This window comes from Numida meleagris, chromosome 4 (genome assembly GCF_002078875.1).
Source record: "Numida meleagris isolate 19003 breed g44 Domestic line chromosome 4, NumMel1.0, whole genome shotgun sequence".
In the NCBI taxonomy this organism is placed as follows: domain Eukaryota; kingdom Metazoa; phylum Chordata; class Aves; order Galliformes; family Numididae; genus Numida; species Numida meleagris.
The window spans coordinates 10,573,719-10,593,745 of record NC_034412.1 but is presented as its reverse complement, the minus strand read 5'-3'; the positions used below and the strand labels follow the sequence as shown (position 1 = coordinate 10,593,745).

At 48.8% G+C, this 20,027-nt stretch overlaps 1 protein-coding gene across 2 annotated transcripts in view; it reads right to left on the bottom strand.

The window, feature by feature from the left end:
• CCDC50 (coiled-coil domain containing 50) overlaps nt 1-19,445 on the bottom strand; it is a 41,570-nt gene extending 22,125 nt beyond the window's left edge. Inside the window, exons 1-3 of one of the 2 annotated variants that reach the window (XM_021394470.1) lie at nt 19,249-19,445; nt 5,362-5,424; nt 3,903-4,032 (exon numbers count right to left, since the gene is read on the bottom strand). In XM_021394470.1, coding sequence (XP_021250145.1) covers nt 3,903-4,032; nt 5,362-5,424; nt 19,249-19,297 — 242 coding nt within the window. In that variant the 5' untranslated portion in view covers nt 19,298-19,445. The remainder of the gene's footprint in view (nt 1-3,902; nt 4,033-5,361; nt 5,425-19,248) is intronic. The other variant, XM_021394471.1, reaches the window with a different exon arrangement.

Below are 20,027 nucleotides of genomic sequence, written 5' to 3'. Positions count from 1 at the left end.
AAACAGAAAGGGAAGGAAACAGAAAGGGAAGGAAACAGAAAGGGAAGGAAACGGAAAAAATAAAATCTATCAACCTAAAGCTATCTCTGCAATTCGAACTGCTAAAAGGTAAGGCACAGAAGGAGACGGGAATGAGAACAGCAACAGGCAGAGCTTGCTGTATTAGAACGCAATCTTTTCAAGAATATGCTGGCACTGATCAGACAGGTGATGGGAGGACTACCAGGAGTATATTATGGAAGTCAGGCAAATATTTCAAGAGAAGCAGGTTCAGCTACATGAAAACTGCACAGTGTGGGCTGGAGCACCTGTTCTGGTCTTGAGGAAGGATTAGGGTTTAAATGACCTGGCACGCTTGGAGGCAATGGAGTGGAAGGGAGCCTGGGGCATGAGCTGATGTGATTAAAATCTTACATGCAAATAAGCACTTTCAGCAGCAATACAGAGAGAACTGTCATTGCTGGAGCAATCAATGGCACAACAGAGGCTTATTTTATAGATGAAGATCAATAGAAGTGCAAGGAGTTGGTTAGGTGGCATAGGGTGGGGAAGGACACTGCAAGAACTGCATTAGAGGAGAAATACTACCAAGAAACATCTGATCTGTCAGAGAAAAGAAAAAGGAACACGAAGATGAAAGGAAAAAAAGCTTTTTTTTTTTATGTCAATTGCTCATCAGAAACAGACCTACAGTTGGGTACTGTATATTACTCATACTTCCTCTTCCTACTCCAAACACACAAGAACCCCAAGTCTGTGTCACAATGTGATCCTTCCTTCCCTTTCCCAGACCATGTTTGTAAACATTTGCTCACATTCATAAATTGATCAAGGCCTAGAGACACTCTAGAATGCGCTCGTGAATTTCAGCGTGTGTAGGGCTGCAGTTATCGATACGGAAAGCAATTTCAGACATCAGTTTCTTTCATCCTCATAAGAGAACCGGTATTTGGTGAGTGTGTATGTTTGTATATTGCACCTGACTGCAGGCAGAGATCTATTCAGAAGTACACATGTCAAAGGTAGCTCTGAAACCTGCCTTATAAAAAGGGAACCTTGGCAAACCTGGTACCAGCAGGGAACCAGTACCAAGCAAAAAGACAACTGAATATGCAAACCCTAGGAGCAGATTGTCAACATGCCTAAAATATTGGATCCTTTATGAGGCCAATCTCAGATTACATGGATTCATGTAGAAAATAAATTAGAAAGGTCAAACACATCAACATGCTGCAAGCGTCTAGTCCCTCCTGGCACCTGTGAACAAAGCCAAGGTGATGAGTTCACTGGCACCAAGTGAATTGCTAAATGCTTAAAATCTATCTTTCTCAGACAAGCACAAGACAAATAGCTAATTGTCTTCCAGGGCGAAGGCAACAAGGTCACTGCCTCTCCATGCACAGCAAACAACACCAGAAGTAATGCACAAGCAAAAGTGCTTTCTTGTTCCTGATGACATGCATCCTGAAGTACTCCGTATCAAGCTCTTTCAAAACCACTGAACAGAGACAAAGGATTGGATTCTGTCTTTTTTTTGTCGCTCAGTGGTAATTAAATCCTGAGACTTGATTCGTTATTTAACATAGGCTAGTGTTTCAACTTGACCTGAACATAAGCAAAAAGGTTAAAGAACTTTGACAGCTCTTCTTGTCCCCTAGTTTCTTTACCGTGAATTCAATGGCTTAGTCTCCAGCAATCAGCCAGAGCAACATAAACATCACCACCTCCCAACATCACACCGAGGTGCCCTTCATGCCTGTGCAGCCAGCAGTGTTACTGTCAAGGAAACTTCAGCTTAGAGAAAAATAAAAACTAAAGGCACTGATTAGAAAGCTGCCATTCACACCGGCTGGAGCAAGTAATTGTTGCCAGATGAGAAAAAACAAAAGGGTTTAAGGGAAGTGTTCAAAGGAGCTGTTACATTAGTTACATTAGTGTAACAGCATCATTATGGCACCAGGAACAAAACAAGGAAAGAGCATCTCTTCACAGTATTTCAGTTATTTTAGCAGCCTTGCTACTATGCTTGGCAGCATGCAGACTGCTCGGCTAGATGCGAGGGATGCTTTTAAAGAAGCAGGAGTACTGGCGGAGTTCTGATGCTTCCCTGAATTCTTCAAGAGAAGGAGTTAATTGGAAAGATAAACAAGAATAGACATTTTTTATTTGTCTTTCAAATCTCCGAGGAAAAGTAAACCCCTTAAGTTTAAAGAGCTTTTTTTTGTTATGCTCCTTGTTTCCAAGCAGACCACCCAGTTCTGCCTCTTCACTCCTCCATCACCTTGCAGGGTCAGACTGCGCTAAGCCATCCAGCACACAACAGCAGTGGGGGTCGTTGCGTTGCCAGAACTCACTGATCTTGCACAAGGAAGAGACGGTGGGAATGGACTGAGAATTAAGGAAGAAACAGATCCAGTTACAAAAGGATGCCTGCAACCTTTTCTTTTTTTAAAGAACAGAAACTACTCTTGCAGAAAAGCTCAGGCTTTCAGGAGCAGAACTGCTGCTGCCACAATGTTTTGCGTCAGGAGTTCTGTCTGTAACTTGGCTCACAAAGTTAGCAAATCCCATTTTGTGAAGTCCCACAACAATAAAATTGTTTGCAGTTCCCAGCAAGTAGCAAAAAGGAATCATCTCTGTCGCACAGAGTTAATTTTTAAGTTGTCATTTACATGCTCATGTCCCTAATTGCTAAGAAAGCTATTGAAATAAAGCACAAACTTCAGAGAAGCACACATACTGTCTGCATGTGCTAGCACCATTGAGTACAGTGGCTGACTTGTCACATCCCAGCCTTGAAATCTTTTATGAGCAGCTCCTTTGAAGCCAGTCCTGTATCACACACATCTGCAGCACAGAGCTCTTCTACTGCATCACTCTCTGCCAGATGAACCCCCCAGGGTTTGTGATCCACCATCAACTGTGTCTGGTGGGTGGCATCACAGAGCAAGACAAGCCAGGATGCATTTCCCAGCTGCTTGCTGCATTCTGCTTTGCAGACCTTGCAGGGAGCTCCATCAGAAGGCAAGCTGCTGCTTCTCATCTTTGGGATCTTACTGAGCCCTGTCACGCAAACCATTTGTTACTTCTCACGCACAGCAAGAGCTTGAGTGAGAGGCAAAAAATACAAGAAAAGGATCAAAGTCAGTTCTGGGCTGATAAGTCTAGTTTGTTTTTCTCTGCACTACAACTTTTTATTCCTATACCAGCTCCACAGTCATGGCACAGAGAAATCCAAATCACAAGCTACAGGGTTAGATCTGCTAAGTGGGGCCCTGAGCAAACCTGCAGAGTAAACTGAATCAATCATTAAGGATCCTCCTGCAGCTGCTGCAGAAGTCAAGTGACTGCAAGAGAAGTCATGTCCACAATTCCTATCTCCACCAAGTGACCCCAGAACAGCAGCTCCTCTTCCGACCATGCTTTATGCTAGAGCTCCTGCAAGCACAAGTAGGAGCTTTGAACTGTTCAGCACAGTGCCAAAATCCTCAAAAGCACTCATAAGGCACAATACAGGTAGGCCAATATCTGCCATTTCCACAAGAGAGGGAATTCACTAAAACATTGTGTACTTCTGTAGGGTAAACTCTTCTCTCACAGACTTCAGTCAGGGACAAATCTACTGCAAATGGCCAAGTTACTCCTCTCTGCCAACAAACAGGAGAACAGGAAGGCTTCTTTCCACAGTCAGCCAACAGAGTCCAGCCAAGGCAGATCCCAGGTCCATCTGCTCCCATCCTGTCCTATGCTAGAAGCCAATATCAATACTTGTATAGCAACAGACATCTAAAGGCAAAAGGCTGATCAACCTATGAACCGTGCATCAAATTGAAACAAAGCAACTCATTTCAGCACTCTGACCAAATGGGATGAGCGTTTGAACAGCTCCATCCTAAACTCACAGGTCTTTTTGGCGTTTCTGGATTTGAGCACGTGCTTTCAGATCCTCCTCCTCTTGCAGTTGCTTGGCCACCTGCAAGTCATGCTGCACCAGACGATTACGCTGAATGTTTGTCGCCAAGTGATGCTCAACTGGAAATAAGCACAGACAAGAACCCCAAAAATCAGCCTGCTGAACATCACAGTGTGAACAAGATGAAGCAAGTGGGAAGGAGATTCCAGGCTAGAAGAGAAGACAGTTTTCTGCAGGGTAATGTCACTAACTACAGGTGGGTAAGCCCCAAATTGAAATTGTTAGCAGCTTGAGATTGCCTCACTTCGACACTGAGAAGGCTGCATATATGTTTATTACCAAAAAAACCAAGGCCTGCGTATCTTAATTACATACAGATTTGTAGAGATTTACTTTTAGGCTTTGCATTTCATTTTCTGGTCACGGGAAATTATCCTAGATTAATAAAGCGGGCTGGAAAGGAGCACCAGAAGCCAACGAGGATGAGCTGAACCTAAACCACTTCTGATGGATGCTTCTCTAGTTTGTTTTCAAGAAAATCCAGAGAGAGGAACTCCTCTCCCTCTCCACGTAATAGGTTCCAGAATCTCACTAAGTCTATATTTAGCAACAGAGAGCAACTGAACACTACAGTGAGTCCTTTACCATACATGGGTACTGCGTCCAAGAAAAGATGGCTGTAAGAAGTGCAGCTGAGAGCCAGCTTTTGTTCAGTGGTCTCACGTCCCAGCAGTAAGAGCAACTTCAGCACAAGCTGCATGCTCGGTGGAGCTGCTGGAACAGCATTAGCACCTAGTACTAGTAGATACCAATACGATTGGCACGCAGCAAAACAGATTAGAGAGGCCACCTGAGCCCTGACTGAAAAGCAAACATATTTGTATAGAAATCACCAGCCACTTTAAAGTTCCTGGCTGTACTTTTTTTTCCTCTCCTTTTTAAAGCACGCAGCTGCCTTACCTCAAAATGTCTTAATTAAAAGGAAGCCTCTGTTCTGAAGGCAGGCACTAGCAGTTCTGAAATCAGTCAGTAAGCAGGCCTCTTCTGGCTGCACTCAGGTCAGCCTGTAAAACGGGAAGCTTCCAGACATGCTAGTCATTTCTAACAGCTTCGCACAGCAAGGAATCCTTAAACGTACTCCCACATGCAATCTTATTATAAACAGCATTAACAAACTCAATTCTAAAGGGAATGAGAAAACTGAATACATGAAATGCAACCATCTCTAGAGGGCAATACAAGCTGGGGTAGAATGCAGAGTAGTGTTACAGGACAGCAAATACTGTGATGATAACAATACTCCATTAGAAAGAATAAAAACAACAAAAACAGGGAGGATTTTTCTAAGCAAAACAAACAAACAAAAGAAAACCAACAAAAGAACAACACAGAAACAGTTATCTGCTGGGATACATTTGATTCAGTTTGTTCAACATATTGCTACTTACTTTCTTGTTCCTGCAAGTTATGGGCCAAGGTATGATCTTCCAGAACAGCGAAGTCTCGACACACTGTACAGGGAAACAAAGCCAAGAGAATTATGATGAAGAGGAAGGAAGGAAAAAAAACAAAGAAACAAACAAAAAAATATCAATACAGATGCTTGGGCTCTCAAGCACAGGCATGGCCCCGCTCAAACCAGATAAAGTCAGCGCTCAGGGGGCACATCTCTGCCCTGCTTTACAGCCCTGGAACGCCCACCACTGGGCTGCTCACTCCCAGATCCTCTGTTCTCTGCCATGCAGACTTTGAACACAGCCTGCATTCTTCATGCCAAGCTACGTCCCTTGCACGTGTCTCCTGTAAAGCAGTGTGGAGCCAAGTTTGCAATGCAGGCGGCTGTGCAAACATGTCCCACCCTCACGTTACACACCTCTCTGGCTTCGAGTCATTGCAAACTGCTAGCAACTCCAGATTTACTCTGAGCGCAGATGAAAAGTGACAAACGTTATTGGGACCAGCACTGATTGCTCTGCAATCACACCAGGAACCCATCCAACGCGTGCTCACTGGTAATGCACACAAACACCGTGCAAGAATATCCAACATGGAAAGTTAAATGACTGAAACTTCAGTGGCTTGACTGTGGCTGCAGCAAGAACAGTTCAAACCTGCAACCTGACATTTGGTGCTTGGCACAACGTGCACTCCAACAAAGCTTGTTGCCTGGCATCGCTATGCTCCCATACTCTAAGACTAACGAAGGCCTCCATCAGCTTTCCCAGGGTTTTACCACAGTTCCTGGGGCTGCTCTCCTTCACCAAAAGGGGTTTGGAAATTGTAAGGCGACTGCAGAATACGCAGATCTCGAACCCAATGCCCTCTCAACAGTCATGAGACTTCAAGCCCAGAAGAATCACAGGAAACTCATTTCTACGTAGATAGCCCTAACTTGGAAGTGGAAAACCTTATCTATCCAGCCCTGAGATAGGACTGGCTGGATGCAATCCAAAACAAGACCTTGAGATTCCGAAATGCAAGTAATTCGAGCTTCACGCTTATCGTGAGAAATAACAAAAGGTTTCTTTTTCCCTTAGACTACATGAATCAGTATTCAAAACCCATTCAAACTGTTCTCGTTCTGTCCATCAGCACATACTTCAGCTTGGTCCAGCTCAGCTCCTCGGGGCTGTGAGCAGCCTCCCACCCCCAAGCCTGCTGGGTGTGCTCCAGGCAAGGGCTATCAAATCATTTTCAGCGTAAAAACTCTGCCTGAGTTAATTTATGGACTTCAGACAAAATAAAAATTTTCCCACTGAAAACATTTAATTTTTGAGCCAAAACTTAGGGGGGCCATTGGGCTGCAAAAGCGTTGAGATTTCCCACTGAAATCGTTGGTGGAAACACACCTCCCCTAAGACACAGGCTCCTTTCTCGAGGGGAAGATTCTGTCTTCCCCCCAGGCCGTTCTCAGACTCCAGAAGTCGACCTGCAGAACCCAAAACAACCGCCCACGGCAATACCACCATGGGTAATTTTCAGCTTCTTTCTGGAAGCCGTGCTGACCCGGAGACAAATAAACAGGAAGGGGAAGAGCACCAGTCTGAAAGAAGCGTATTTTTACAAACGCTGATCACTTTCACTCTCAAGCTTTCAAAGGAATGCTCTGCCCACACTGTGAGAAAACACAAGGGTTTATTTTTAACTTGTTATGATAGGCAGCAGAGCAGTAAAACAGTCACACACCTATTGGGACAGGGCCACATGCAGCGCCTGGTGTTTTGGTAGCACTGACACACAAAGCGTGCACTGCCACACGTGGAGCTCCCACTTCAAGGGGAGTTCAACGCCCCCAGGATGTAGCGAAACTACGGGGGCAATTTCTGAGGAATCCACTCACTGAACAGTCTGAGCAGACACCATTTCCATCCCCACGAAGGGCAGAAAACACTGCAAGGGAAGCGGAACGCAACCACGGTCCCACGTGCCTTTCCTCTTCTCTCAATGACACACATGCTCCGATTGAGATGTATCAGGACACTCCTCGGCATCCACTGAGCTTCACAGGCTTTTTAGAAGAGCTTCTGACTGCAGCCAAGTTAGCACTTTAACCAAAAACCCTGTTGAATATGATCAAGGAGAAGCCTCAGTGCATTTGAGGGCGTTTTGCAGATGACAGACAGAAGATAAGGCTCCACTACAAGCAGCCCTCCCTTCAAGGTCAAAGGCAGTGCTTCAGGGAAGGAGGGACAAGCAGCAGGGTGGAGATGAGGACAGTGATTACGGTAACACAAGCCCAGAGTGACTCACTTTATGCATGTACAGTTCTGGACGGTGCAATTAAGGTTTTGTTGTCGCTTTCTTTTTATTGCAACTTCTTCTTAAAAAAAAAAAAAAAAGGAAAGAGGATACTAAACGCTAACTAGCAATGAAACACTTCCAGTTGGCTTTTCCTATAAATAAATGCTTCCTTCAGCCACAGAACTGGGAAAAGCACAGCAGTTTCAGGCAGCAGTGCTACTCACAGGTGAAATACTCAGGGTATCCAGTGCTCATGAACACATTTTTATTGGATGGGGACAGACGTTCCCCAAAGAGACTTTACTCTGTGGTCCCTAACACTATTTAGTTTCACAGAAGGATGGTGAGTTGGCCACCTTCTGCTCACACAGCATCACCCAGCCTGCTGGAAAGGCACCGCTGGCTCAGAGGCTGGAGCTAAGCAGACACATCTCAGTGCAGCACCACAAAGAGCCTATCCAGATCCAGGGCTGTGCATTTACCACCATGTCTTTGAGGAGGAGCACTTCCCCCTGAATGTTTGACTCAAATAAACAAAAAAAAAAAAAAAAACCAGAAAAAAATCCCACCCACAAACTAGAAGGAGAAGGCAGTGCTGTATTCAACCACAGTAGGTCTGTGAGCAAGTTCATTGCACAGCTTCCTGAACAGCTGTACGAGCAAAACAAGGGAGTGCAGAAGCAAGGGTGAACATTTCCAGAGCTGCGTATGAGAAGACACCTGCAAAGATTACGAAACTGCATCCCAGCCCTTCTGAACTCCCTTCTGCTCCCTGTGGCATTTGAGCTCTGCCATGATGGTCACGACGCTGAGGGTGCTGGCGGACCTTTGCTCCATCCACCTCTCCCCAGAGAGGCACACGTGCAGAGAAGGACTTTAGATTCTGTGCTCCATTCTGCTCACACCCAGCTACACTTTGCTACTCACGTGGGAAAAATCACAGTGACGGAAATACACTGGGTGTGCAGGCGAAAAGGCAGGAGGGCTATGGTAGAACACTACTGCTCTTCTCCCCGCAGTCTTGCACCAAGCCCCCCAGAAAGCCTCACCTCCTCCAGTGAGCTCCATTCCTACAATACAGCGGGGATTTTTAACCTAGTTTATTGTTTTAATTGATGGCTGTTCTCCTAAATCCATGAATGGCTAACAGGAGCAGGCAGATCTTGCTCTGTGTGGCTGAAGTTGTTGGCAGGGCAGAAGGACATATTCATCACCGCCCGAAACTTGGCTGGACTGAATGCCCCTAACTCATCTGAGCACATTATTCCCAAGTTCTGTCAGCCTGAGAACAACATGCAAAGGAGGATGAGAACATCCCATTATGAACGGAACAGAGCACTGTCGGCCAGCCAGGTGGCAGGAGATGGGGACACTTGCAGCTCCCTGCAAATTTGGAGGTGATAGCAAGTGCCGAGTGCTCCCTCAAGATGGACCCAGTGTTCATGGCACTGAATCAAGCATGATTGCAGCTGCAGGGAGGCCAAGAAAACCAACCCTCCTTCCCTGAAGGCACATCCAACAAGGCTGATAGGAAGTTACTGAGGATGCAGATTGGACAGATGTGATCTGAAACGAAGCTTCAGCAGCATGAGCCCTCACTCTCAGCCCATCACTAGGCATTATTGGCACTGGGTTCACGCTGAGAAATAGGATGGCCTCAGTGACAACAGAACCACAATTCCTCCTCTCTGAGAGGCTTTGTGTTGTGGGATAAGAAATCTGTTTACTTATTCCCTAATTGCATGGCTAAGAAATGAAAAGGTAAGATTGATGCTCGTTCACCGCTGAGAATTAACTCAATTTCCCATCCTCAGGCCCTGGCTGCAAGCCATCAGGCGGTCAAACAAGCAGCTGCGAGCAGCAAGCCCAGCAAAGCGTGAAACACTGACAACAGGTTTGCCCCAGGCTGATTAAACCAATCTGCTGGGCCGCAGCAGGGAGCGTGCTGGGATGTGCACTTCTGGCACAGCTGTGAATGAAAGCAATGCAAGCACAGGAATGCCAGCACAGAAATCAAGGGCCAAGGCATGGCGGAAAGCACAGAATCATATCATGGAATCATTAAGGTTTGAAACCATCACTGAGATCATCTAGTCCAGCCATCAAGCCATCCCCACCATGCCCACTAACCATGTCCCTCAGTGCCACATCTCCACGGTTCTTGAACATCTCCAGAGACAGTGACTCCCCCACCTCCCTGGGCAGCCTGTGCCAGTGCACCACCACTCTTTCTGAGAAGAAATATTTCCTAATATCCAACCTGAACCTCCCCTATACAATTAAAGGCCGTTACTTCTCATTGTACATGGGAGAAGAGGCCAATCCCCACCTCACCACAACCTCCTTTCAGGCTGTAGGTCTCCTCTGAGTCTCCTTTCCTTCAGACTGAAGAACTCCAGTTCCCTCAGCCACTCCCCATAAGACTAGTGCTCCAGCCCCTTCAGAGCTCCATTGCCACTCTCTGTACATGTTCCAGGGCCTCAATGTCTTTCTTGTAGAGAGGGGCCCAAAGCTGAATACAGTACTCGAGGTGCAGCCTCACTAGTGCAGAGTACAGAGGGACAATCACCTCCCTGCTCCTGCTGGCTGCACCATTACTGATACAAGCCAGGATGCCACTGGCCTTCTTGGCCAACTGGGCACACTGTTGGCTCATGTTCAGCCAGCTGCTGAGTAACAGCCCCAGATCCCACCACAAAACCCAGGCAGAGACACATGATAGGGAGCTCGTTTGCAGCAGGGACCCAGAAGAGCCACTCTGTATGCCCCATGCACAGGCCTCACTTGCTGGTAAGTCTTCAGCCCCCAAACGTGCCTTTCTAAGCATCACTGAGGTATAGGGCTCCGGTAAGCATGGCTGCAAGTGTTGCCTTAGGTACAGCAACTTGGCAAAATTTCACAAAACAATCTTTTCCTCTTTATATCCTGCCGCCTGCCTCACTAGCTTCCTCCAGCATTACCTCAGCCTTGTAGCTCAGCACTTTAACACTGAATTGCTTCAAAGGGAGTGAGGTAACCACAGCAGAGGAGCTAAGGCAACCCTCGATGCTGTGTGACAGAGGTAGGGAAGGGCAGCAGAGTGAGCAAGGCCTCCAAAAGGCCAAATCCCACAGGACTCACAGCCGAGCGTCCACTGCTTGTGCCTGGCGGCCTAGGCCTCGCCATGTGACACCAGCCCAAGAACCCCTATGTTGTTGCTGCCCTTCTGACGTGCCCTGGGACCCCCGCCAGCTCGACACAGGCATGCTCTCAGCATTTCCTTTCGGGGCTGAAAAACCATCCCTTGCTCCCCATCCCCTCCCACTCCCTGCATTCTCCCCCTCAGCATCATGCGCTGGATAGTTCACAAAATAAACGAGAAGGTGTGAGTCATGCTTAGCTCAGAACATCTGCAGTTTTTGAATCCTGAAGAGTAGGACAGGAGGAAGGGACAACAGTGACACAGGAAAAAAAAAAAAAAAAAAAAAAAAAAAACAGTTTCAGCAGCTAAAGCTGCTTCTTAAGGCCTACAGAGCTAACAAATTAAGTGGAGAGCAATACGCACAGCCTGTTCCAAGCCAGCAATCTTGGAAAGATGCTGAGTTAATAAAACTGCAGATCAGAAAGAAGAGCTGGCACCACAGGGACTATATCAGCCAGGTGAGTGCTCCAAGATTTCCTTGAGCCCAAGATGACCTGGCCAAGCAGCCCTGGCTGGGGCAAGGGATAAACCAGGGGCAGCTCCCAGAGGGACCATGCAGTTCCTGCACCGCGTGCTTTGTGAGATACACAGCCTGACCTCAGTGCTTTTCATTTCCTTCCTGCCTCTCCCATCGCACTGAGAGATCCCTGAGCTTGTGCTAATCCACATCACATCTCAGCAGCATTCCTGGGACTTTGGTCACCATGGGCGGCCAATGCCAAGGAAATCAACCTCACACAGGGAGAAGATGGCTCCTGAGAAACAGACAGGACCAGGCAGGCTGGGGAAGGGAGCTGAAAGAGGCTGGACAGCCCCACTGATAACGAGAGGAGAAGTCTCTGCTTTGCTCTTAAAAGGACAAATACACAGAATAAGAAATACCTCCACCACCAGTGTGGTTTGTTGTTGTTTTATTTTTTTTATTGGAAGTTCTGCCACATAATCTAAAAGCAGCTTGGGATTGGGGAATGAGGTTATCCTCTCTGCTCTAAAGATAATGTCCTAAGGTCAAGGGTATGAGAGGCTTGTGCTGCCTGCACCATTCTCCAACAAAAAGCTGTCAACTGCTCAACCAATGCTTTGCAATGGAAGTCAGCATGTATTTTGGAACCGAATCCTCAGAACACAAGTCTATTTTGTTAACCTGCCTTGGAACAGAAATCAGCAGCCCTCCCTTCACAAAACGCCCTCTCTGAGACCACCAGGTTGGCACTCTTCCTTCTGTAAACCTGCCTGTGAACTGTACTCTAGAGCAGTCCTCAAGCAGAGATAGCATCTGCTGAGCACTCCAACACAGGAGGTGACGTGCTTGCACAGACAAACAAGAATATCTAAGATAGCAAAAAGTAGCACCACAAGGGACCTCAAAAGGTCATTTTAGACCATGCCCAAGACTGACTGAAATCTCTCATTCTGCTTTTATTACAGACATCTTTTTCAGTGTTGGATAATTCCACCCTATTTCATCTTCAGTCTTTCTAGGTAAGAGCACTTACTGATCAAGAATGTTAAATACCATGTTTTTGCTTTTCAGAAGAAAATACTGAGTTTAAGCACTTCAAGCTCATGCATGTGTTTGAGAATGACTTTGATCCTTCAGGAATACTGGCAAATGCTTTGGAAACTCAGCCCCTTCAGCCACGTCCTGCTTGGTTCTCAGATTTGCAGTGCCTGGAGTCACAGACTTGGCCAGTAACTTAGCCACTGCGATGCCAGAGCCAAGCAGCAGAACTCAGGCCACCAGATATTATTTGCAATATTCAATACACAGTTAGGTTTGTATGTGAATGAAGTTAATCTTTAACCATGGATGAGAACAGAAACTGCTTCTACAGCCCTCTTCTCTAGCATCTGTCTCAACTTCAATCGACTCAGCCAGCACACGTGCAACATGAAAAGCTAACAAGACACAAATTTTCCTAGCGGCCAATGCTTACACTGCATAACAAACACCACTGCCCCTTCCAAGTGTGTTTTATCCCCACTTTGCCCAGGGGTGAAGCACTGTGCATGTCAGGCGGAATGGGAGAGAAGTTACCTTCACCAGGAGATCACACTCCCTGGCTCATACAAGTCATGCCTTGAGTGGTGTCCCAGGGATCATACGATGCTGTCCTTTTCTGGAGGTTTTTGTTGTTTCCTCTTCTGCAGACAGGACATCATGGCAGTTTTAGTTTTAAGCCCAACACCGCTCACTTGAACTGGTGTAAGGGAACAAAAAAGTCTCCTTTCATGCACAACTCAAAACAGCCACCCACTCAGCCAAACTGCTCAGGCATGGAGCTCGCATCTCAAGGGATTTGTGCTATATACACTCCCTGCCCCCACAGCCATCTCAGCAGCAATCATCCTATTTTACTTTGATCTGGTAAGTAGCTTTCACTTCAGCATTTTAAACAATTTTATACTACACAAAATTGTTGGAAGGAGACGCTCATTTCCCAGATAGGCAAAACTTGTGTTCTTTGCTCAGCTAAAGCCTAAACCCCTCGCTCAGTTCAGCAGTTTCTCTGGGGAGGGCTGGTAGGTGCCCCCCATGGGTCAGGCCAGCTTCCAGGAGCCACTGCAGCCTCAGATGCTTCACCCACATCTTGAACCCTCCGTTTCAGGCAGTCGTGAATAAACTCACAGAGCAGCTCCACAGAGATGGAGCTGAGATAATTCGAAACATCAGCTCTCCCAGACTTCTCCTCCAGCTTAATCCTAAAAGATAATGCAGCAGAATGCAAGGGAGCAGGGCTCTGGGACAGGGCTCTCAGTACCCTTCCGGTACCAGTTCAAGCATCACTTTGAGGACTTCATGCAAAGCTGACTGCTGAAACCTGATGCCCCTGCAGAAGGTGCTAAGTACCAAGAAGAGTTCCAGTTCCTCTTAAAACCTCAGTGTGGTTTTACACCCCAGAGGGCTTGCAGTCATGTAGAGGATAAAGCAGCAGAAGTGCCACTTTCTTTCCATTGCCCAAGTGACTGCAGCTAAACCAGAGACCGCTCCAAGGTTTGCAGCTAAACCAGAGCTGCAGTCAGACAGTGCAGGTTTCATTCATTACATCAGATATGCAAGAAGAAAGGCTCCAGCCAGCAGGACGGGCCTCGAGGCAGCCCCTCAGGCTTACTCTGGCCAACTGCTGCGTTCCAAGCTGAAGATGTCAGGGCTGACTGCAGCATGGCAGTCCTATCAGCTCCCTTCTTCCTAGAAAGGAACTCTCCTGTCTGCTACCTGCCCAGCCGCTCTCAGCACTGGGGATGAGCTGTTCTGAGACCTGCTTTGTGAGGACAGCCTTCCTGTATCTAACAGTCATGAATGCTTTGCCCCACTTCCAACTCCTTTTTATTATTATTCATTTGTTTATTTCCCCCCTTTACCAGCCCCTTTTGGGTGCTCTCTCCCCTCCTCACTTCCCATACTTAAGTTCTGCAAGTTCATTAGTCAGCTCTGAAGAACACCAAGTACCAAAGCTGACCCCAGATCAGTCAGACCTTCACAGCCATCTACAGAAGAGCCACAAGTCAGCAGAGCTGCAGCCCTGAGAACACACCTCTCCCTTCCTGTCAGAGCCCTGCGTTGGCACCCTGCCCTTGGTGCAGCTAAGATCAAAAACAGCAGGATAAGATGCTAAGAATACAGCGCCGGTCTCTGGAGCCAGACAGGCAGAGAGATGAGGATCGCAGTGCAAACCTGGAACAAGCTGCTTTGTGCTTACACTCTGAGAACACAAAATCAGCTTCAGGACAGCCAGAAGTAAGTTTTTTCCTTTGAGGGGGTTGATCACCTCTAGGTGTTATCATATACACACCAGCTTGGGGATTGGAAAAAAAAAAAAAACAGAAGACTAAAATCAGGACCTAACAAGTTCACCTGGCCTGATGACTAGATCTGCCCCCAGGCAATGCCAACAGCCTGGAGCGAAAGGTACCTGAAGAAGGCAAGCAGGGCTGAGGCAGGGCTGCCTGTCTCTCCCACCAGCACCAGGCAGCGGGAGCGCAGGGCCCTCAGGCTCTACAAATAACCCCAGCAGAGCCCAGCCTCTTCCCAACACAACTTCCTTCGGAAACCTGGCGCCGGCTGCAACGGCTGCAGGAGAGCAGAGCCCCAAGAACAGCAGCTCCGTGTGCCACCAAAACAGCCGACACCCTGACGGCTTGGAAAGCTCCCAGTTCTTTCCCTGCCATCCTCCACTGCTTCACCCCCGTGATGTGTTAGTGCTGCTGGGGCACGATGCAGCCTCCTGTCCTGTTTGGCTGTAAGCGTCCAAAGCAACACGGTGCCATCAAGCATTTGCCCCTTTGCCATCACTAACATCACATATTTAGCCCACATAACGCTTCCTCTTTTCCCCCAACCACAGACTCCCGGTTCAGGAAAATATCTGGGAGAAGGAAGAACCACACACACACGCGTGCATGAACTCTGTGTACAGTTTTTTAAACCTCCTTTGAAACAACAAGCGAGGAACACCACGTCACCTGCTAACCATTGCAACTTTCTGTCCTGAACAGCACTCAGCACAGGCAGAAGTGCTGTGCTCTCCTAGTGGCAGCGTGTCAAGGCTCATAGGGCTCACCTAGGGAGTAGGGCAGCATCTTCGTACAATACCAAGAGATGGTGCAAAGGCTCCTATTTTTAAAAAGCATCAATATGCTTCCATGCAACTGGCTTACCACCTGCACTGTAACGACACGGGGCTGCACTGCCTTCCTGGGTGGAAGTGCCCAGCAGCCCTAAACTTCTGAAGTTTTAAGGCAGTTTTAGCAGCAGCTCAGCCATCTTCCTTGGTCTTTTGGCTTTGCAACCAGTGCTAAGCAGAAGAGCAAGTACGTGGAAGGCAGCCAGGTGCACGCATGCTGGGAGGGGGGCGAGAAAGCAGGGAGGGAACATGTCACTTCGTCCCACAAATCGTCACACTGACATGAACTGCAAAAAGGAAAACAAGGCTCTGAGCAAGAAGGAAAACAAGGCTTATTGCAGCAAAGCAGAGGCATTTCACACAGCTCTTAGGCACACTTCCCCAGGCAGGGTTTTCTTTGCCTGGACCCAGCAAAGGCACTACTGGCCCACCCTGCTCTTTGCAGCCGCCGTCTCCAGGTCCTGGCATGCACAAGCTCTCTGATGTTGCCACAGGAAATTAAAGATTAAACAGAGGCCCACAGTCACAGTAAACACAAGGCTGTCTGCAAGGCACTGCTCAGACAGCAGCAATGGCTATGTCCTGTACTATCAATGGGGGAGAGCCTCCCACCTCACCGCCACCCCCAGGAGTGCCAATGGGTAAAATAGACCATGACTCCTTTATCCCAGCCCCAACACTTCTCTGCTCATCAGTAACTAAGAAAACATCTGTCTGCAGAAGGCATCAGTGCAAGCCTGGAAGCTCCTCTCTGCCAAAGGCCGCTTTTTTCCTTTTTTTTTTTTTTTTTTTGGTTCGTGGCAGCTCACTGAGGGCAGCACACAGGATGGCAGGAGGCTGACCTGCCTGCTCAGAGCCGCGCTCTGGAGCCACAAGCACAAGATGCTAATCCTGCCCATCTCCTCTGCCAAGTGCTGCAGACCCAGGACAGCTGAATGAACAATGAAACTTTCACCCAGCTTTAACCAGAAGCAAAACGAGCACCGCAGCCTCAGCTACTGAATTTGTGCACGCTGGAAAAACAGACCTCTTGTTACTCAGAAGAGCTGGACATGAACCAATGACCTAGAAAGAAAATCCCATGTCCATGTCCCGTCAGCCCCTGCCCTCGCTGCCCCCGAGCCATGCAGCTTGTCTGCATTTTTCAGAGTGCTTCTCAGAGGAAGTCACCAAGCAGAAAACTGTGACACAGCACATGATGCTTCACGAAAAAAAACACCATCTGGAGCCAAAGGGCACGGTGCAGGTGGCTGCAGGGTGACCTGGCTGATCAGCAGCTGCTCTCAGATCTGTCCCAATTACACTAATCTAGCTGAAGGCCAACCCTTCCTCTACACAAGCATAGCCCCCCAACACCATCCCCCTGAAAAAAGCCCGAAGCAGAACCCATCCCCACGCATCCCTCACCAGACCCCCTTCAAAACGTTGGGCCCACTGGGGTTTCTGACAGACATCGAGTTTCCTTCCCGCAGCACTGCACTGCTGAGCACACAGACACTGAAATGCCGTAAGCCGATAAGATCGGGCAGTCTGCTGCTTGGGGCACTGTCCGTCTGGCACCAGGAGGCTCTCCCTGCAGCAGAGGAGCCAAGGAGGTCAGGTTAAGCTGCAGAGGTCAGAGGGAAGGTGCTGCGGCTGAGGGGAAGATGGATGCTTACCACAAACTTATTCCATCTGCGATAAGGCAAGAGAGAGCATTCGGCTGCCTGCCCCTGGGGCTGCCCCGACAAGGGGAAAAAAAGCTCCAAAGCTTCCCTCTTCACCCAAAGCAGCGGTTGTATCTTCTGCTGTCACATTTGGGGAACCACCAGCAGCACTTTAAGCATGAATCAGGAGCTCCAAGAAGTCGAATCAGACAGCTACTGAAGAGCAGAAGTCAGAGTGAGCACTGCTGTTGCACTCTCAGGGTGCAGGTAGAAGTAACAATTGGCCTTTGTCAAGAATGGTGCTTAAGTGACAGCAGCATGGCTGCACTGATTCTAATGACAGGCACAGACACGCTGCCCTTCTATTTCTTCTTAATGCTGTTGAAGATGAAACTAAACGAGAACTTCATCCATTGCAATTCTCCACCATTCTGAAGAGCTGTGCACTGCAGGAACAGGGTGCTGGGTCTCCTCTTCCCTGCCCCAGGCCCCTTTTCCCCTCGGAGGACTCAAGCCAACACCGAGCTCTGCAGCCCCAGCTCTCACCTCTGCCACTGCACGGAAGGATGGCTGCCAATTTTCACTTCTAGTAATGCATCAGATCTCAAGAGATGAAAGACACATGCGAGCAGAGCTCAAGCCAGCTTGTTGCTTGCTTTGTAAGTAACTAATCAAAATAACATTTCCAGGATGCTTTTGTCCCTGAAAGGCTCACAGATCCGACCTCCAGTATAAGAGATCTGTGTGCAGACAGCTGAGCAATGCCCCAGGGAGGGTCAGAAGAGCACACACAGAGCCGAAGCCGCCCTGTGAAAAGAGAACGTGTCACAGACACTGGAGAGGAGAGCAGAGACGCTCAGCCCACATATTGCAGCCACCACCAAAACCTTCAGCAAACGCCTTACAAGAGCTTTGCTGACCACAGTGGTCAGAGCAGGCACTTGGCATGCCCGGAAAGAAAGGCTGTAACATCAAGCTGCAGCAGCAGGTCTGGCTGATGCTGGAAAAGAGTGCTTTGAGGGTGTATTTCACATTGGTAAACCAAACAAAGCGGACTGGCTGAAGTAGTTCTCACCAGCAAAGCTCTATGACAAGCCTTCAGCTAATGTAGGCAGCTTTGAAAATGAAAGAAAGAAAGTAACCACAAGAAGGAAGCACCTGGCCGCAGCCGGCGGATTTTCACTGCACGGCAGCGACCTGGCTGCACAGCAGCTCTAAGACCGCAACGGAAGAGCAGGATGGCACCGTCACACAGCACTCCCAGGGAAAACACTGGAAGCAGACACAGGCAGCCCCCCAAAGGGGAGCGAGTGCAGAACAAAGTCCTCGCACCACAACAAAGCACGGAGCCGTGCTGTTAATGAACGACTGAGCTGACCTTTGCCCAAAATGGAGACAGGGAACGTTTTTGTTTTTTTTTTTTCCAGAAGAATCAACAGTGATTTCTGTATCGGAAGAACAAATATTTCCCCAGGCACGGAAGGTGATGCATTTCTTCCCTTGGCTGGCATTCACTCTGAGCATGAATAGACCCAAACCGGGGCATAACTCGGTTTCAACACTTGGCGCAACAAAAACAAATGATATCACTGAGCTGAGAGCACGGAACGGGCCCGAGGCTCTGCAGAACGCAGCTCGGGCCTCAAGCGGCCGCGCAGGTCGGAGCCGCTCGGGGCACCGCTTTCATCCAGCTGGGTGGGGGGGGGTGGCAGCCTCGAACCGGGGTCCCCCGGAGACGCAGCCCCTCTGACCGCAGGCGCAGGTTCACGGGGAGCCCGCCGAGCACAACAGAACCAGCCCGACCACGTGCAGGCTGCCCGCAGCCCGAACAGCAGCGCCTGCACAGGGCTGTCATCCCACCGAACCAACCCGCTGGAAGGGTTAACCGGATTCATTTTCTCGAGCGAACCGCACGCCGACGCTGAGGGCGGGCAAAGCTAAAACCGGCCGTCACAATTTCAGGCTCGACGCCGGTTCCGCGCACCCGCGAGCCCCAGCTCCAGCAGGCACACGCAGGGCCAAGTACAAAACGGGATTGCGGCAGAACCCCCGCAGACCCCGTCCCCATCACGCAGCGCGGCTCCGGGCACCGCTCCGAGCCCGGCGACAACACGCGCGCTCCCCGCAGCCCAGCGCCCGTACCTTCCTTAACGCCGGGCAGCTTGGACTGGTCGATGCCGATCTCGGCCATCGTGCTGCAGCCGCCGGGCGGGGCGGGCAGGCCCCACGCTGAGGGCAGAGCCGCCCGCGCCCCGCGCGAAGTTACCCGCGGAGGGATCCGGAGCGAGCGGCCGTACGGCGCGGCGGAGGGGACAGAAAGCGGTGGGGTTGGGGGAGAGGGGGCGGGGCGGCCGCTGCTGTGGGGCGGGGCTGCGCGCCCGGCAGCTCCCGGCCGCTGCCCTCTGGGTTCGGACTCTCCCGTTGGTCTTTGTTTTCCTTTTTTTCTTTCCTTTCCCTTTTCTTTCGATTTCCCTCTCCCCTCCTTTCCCACCGTTTTTCCTGATTTTCCCTCCTTTTCCGTTATTTTCCCTTACTTCTCCCTATTATCCTTATTCCCTCCCTTTTCCCTTACTTCCCCCTTTCTTTCCCCCCCTTTCTCCCTTAATTTTCCCCTTTTCATTTCCCTCTTTTTTTCCCCAGTTTCCCTCTGTTTTGGTCCCTTATTTCCTTTCTTTTTCCTTTATTTTCTATTATTTTCCTTTCTTTTCCCCTTCCCTCCCTTTCCCTTATTTCCCCCCTTTTTCTTTTTCCCCTTTTATATTTTTTCCTTACTTTCTTCTTTCTTTCTTTTTAGACTTATTTTTTTCTTTATGCTTTTTTATTGTTGGTTTTTTTTCCTCCTCCTTCTCTCATTTATTTCTCAGCCCCCAGAGCAGTACCTTGTGAGGCCATTAATCCCTGCAGCAAATGCACACAGGGAC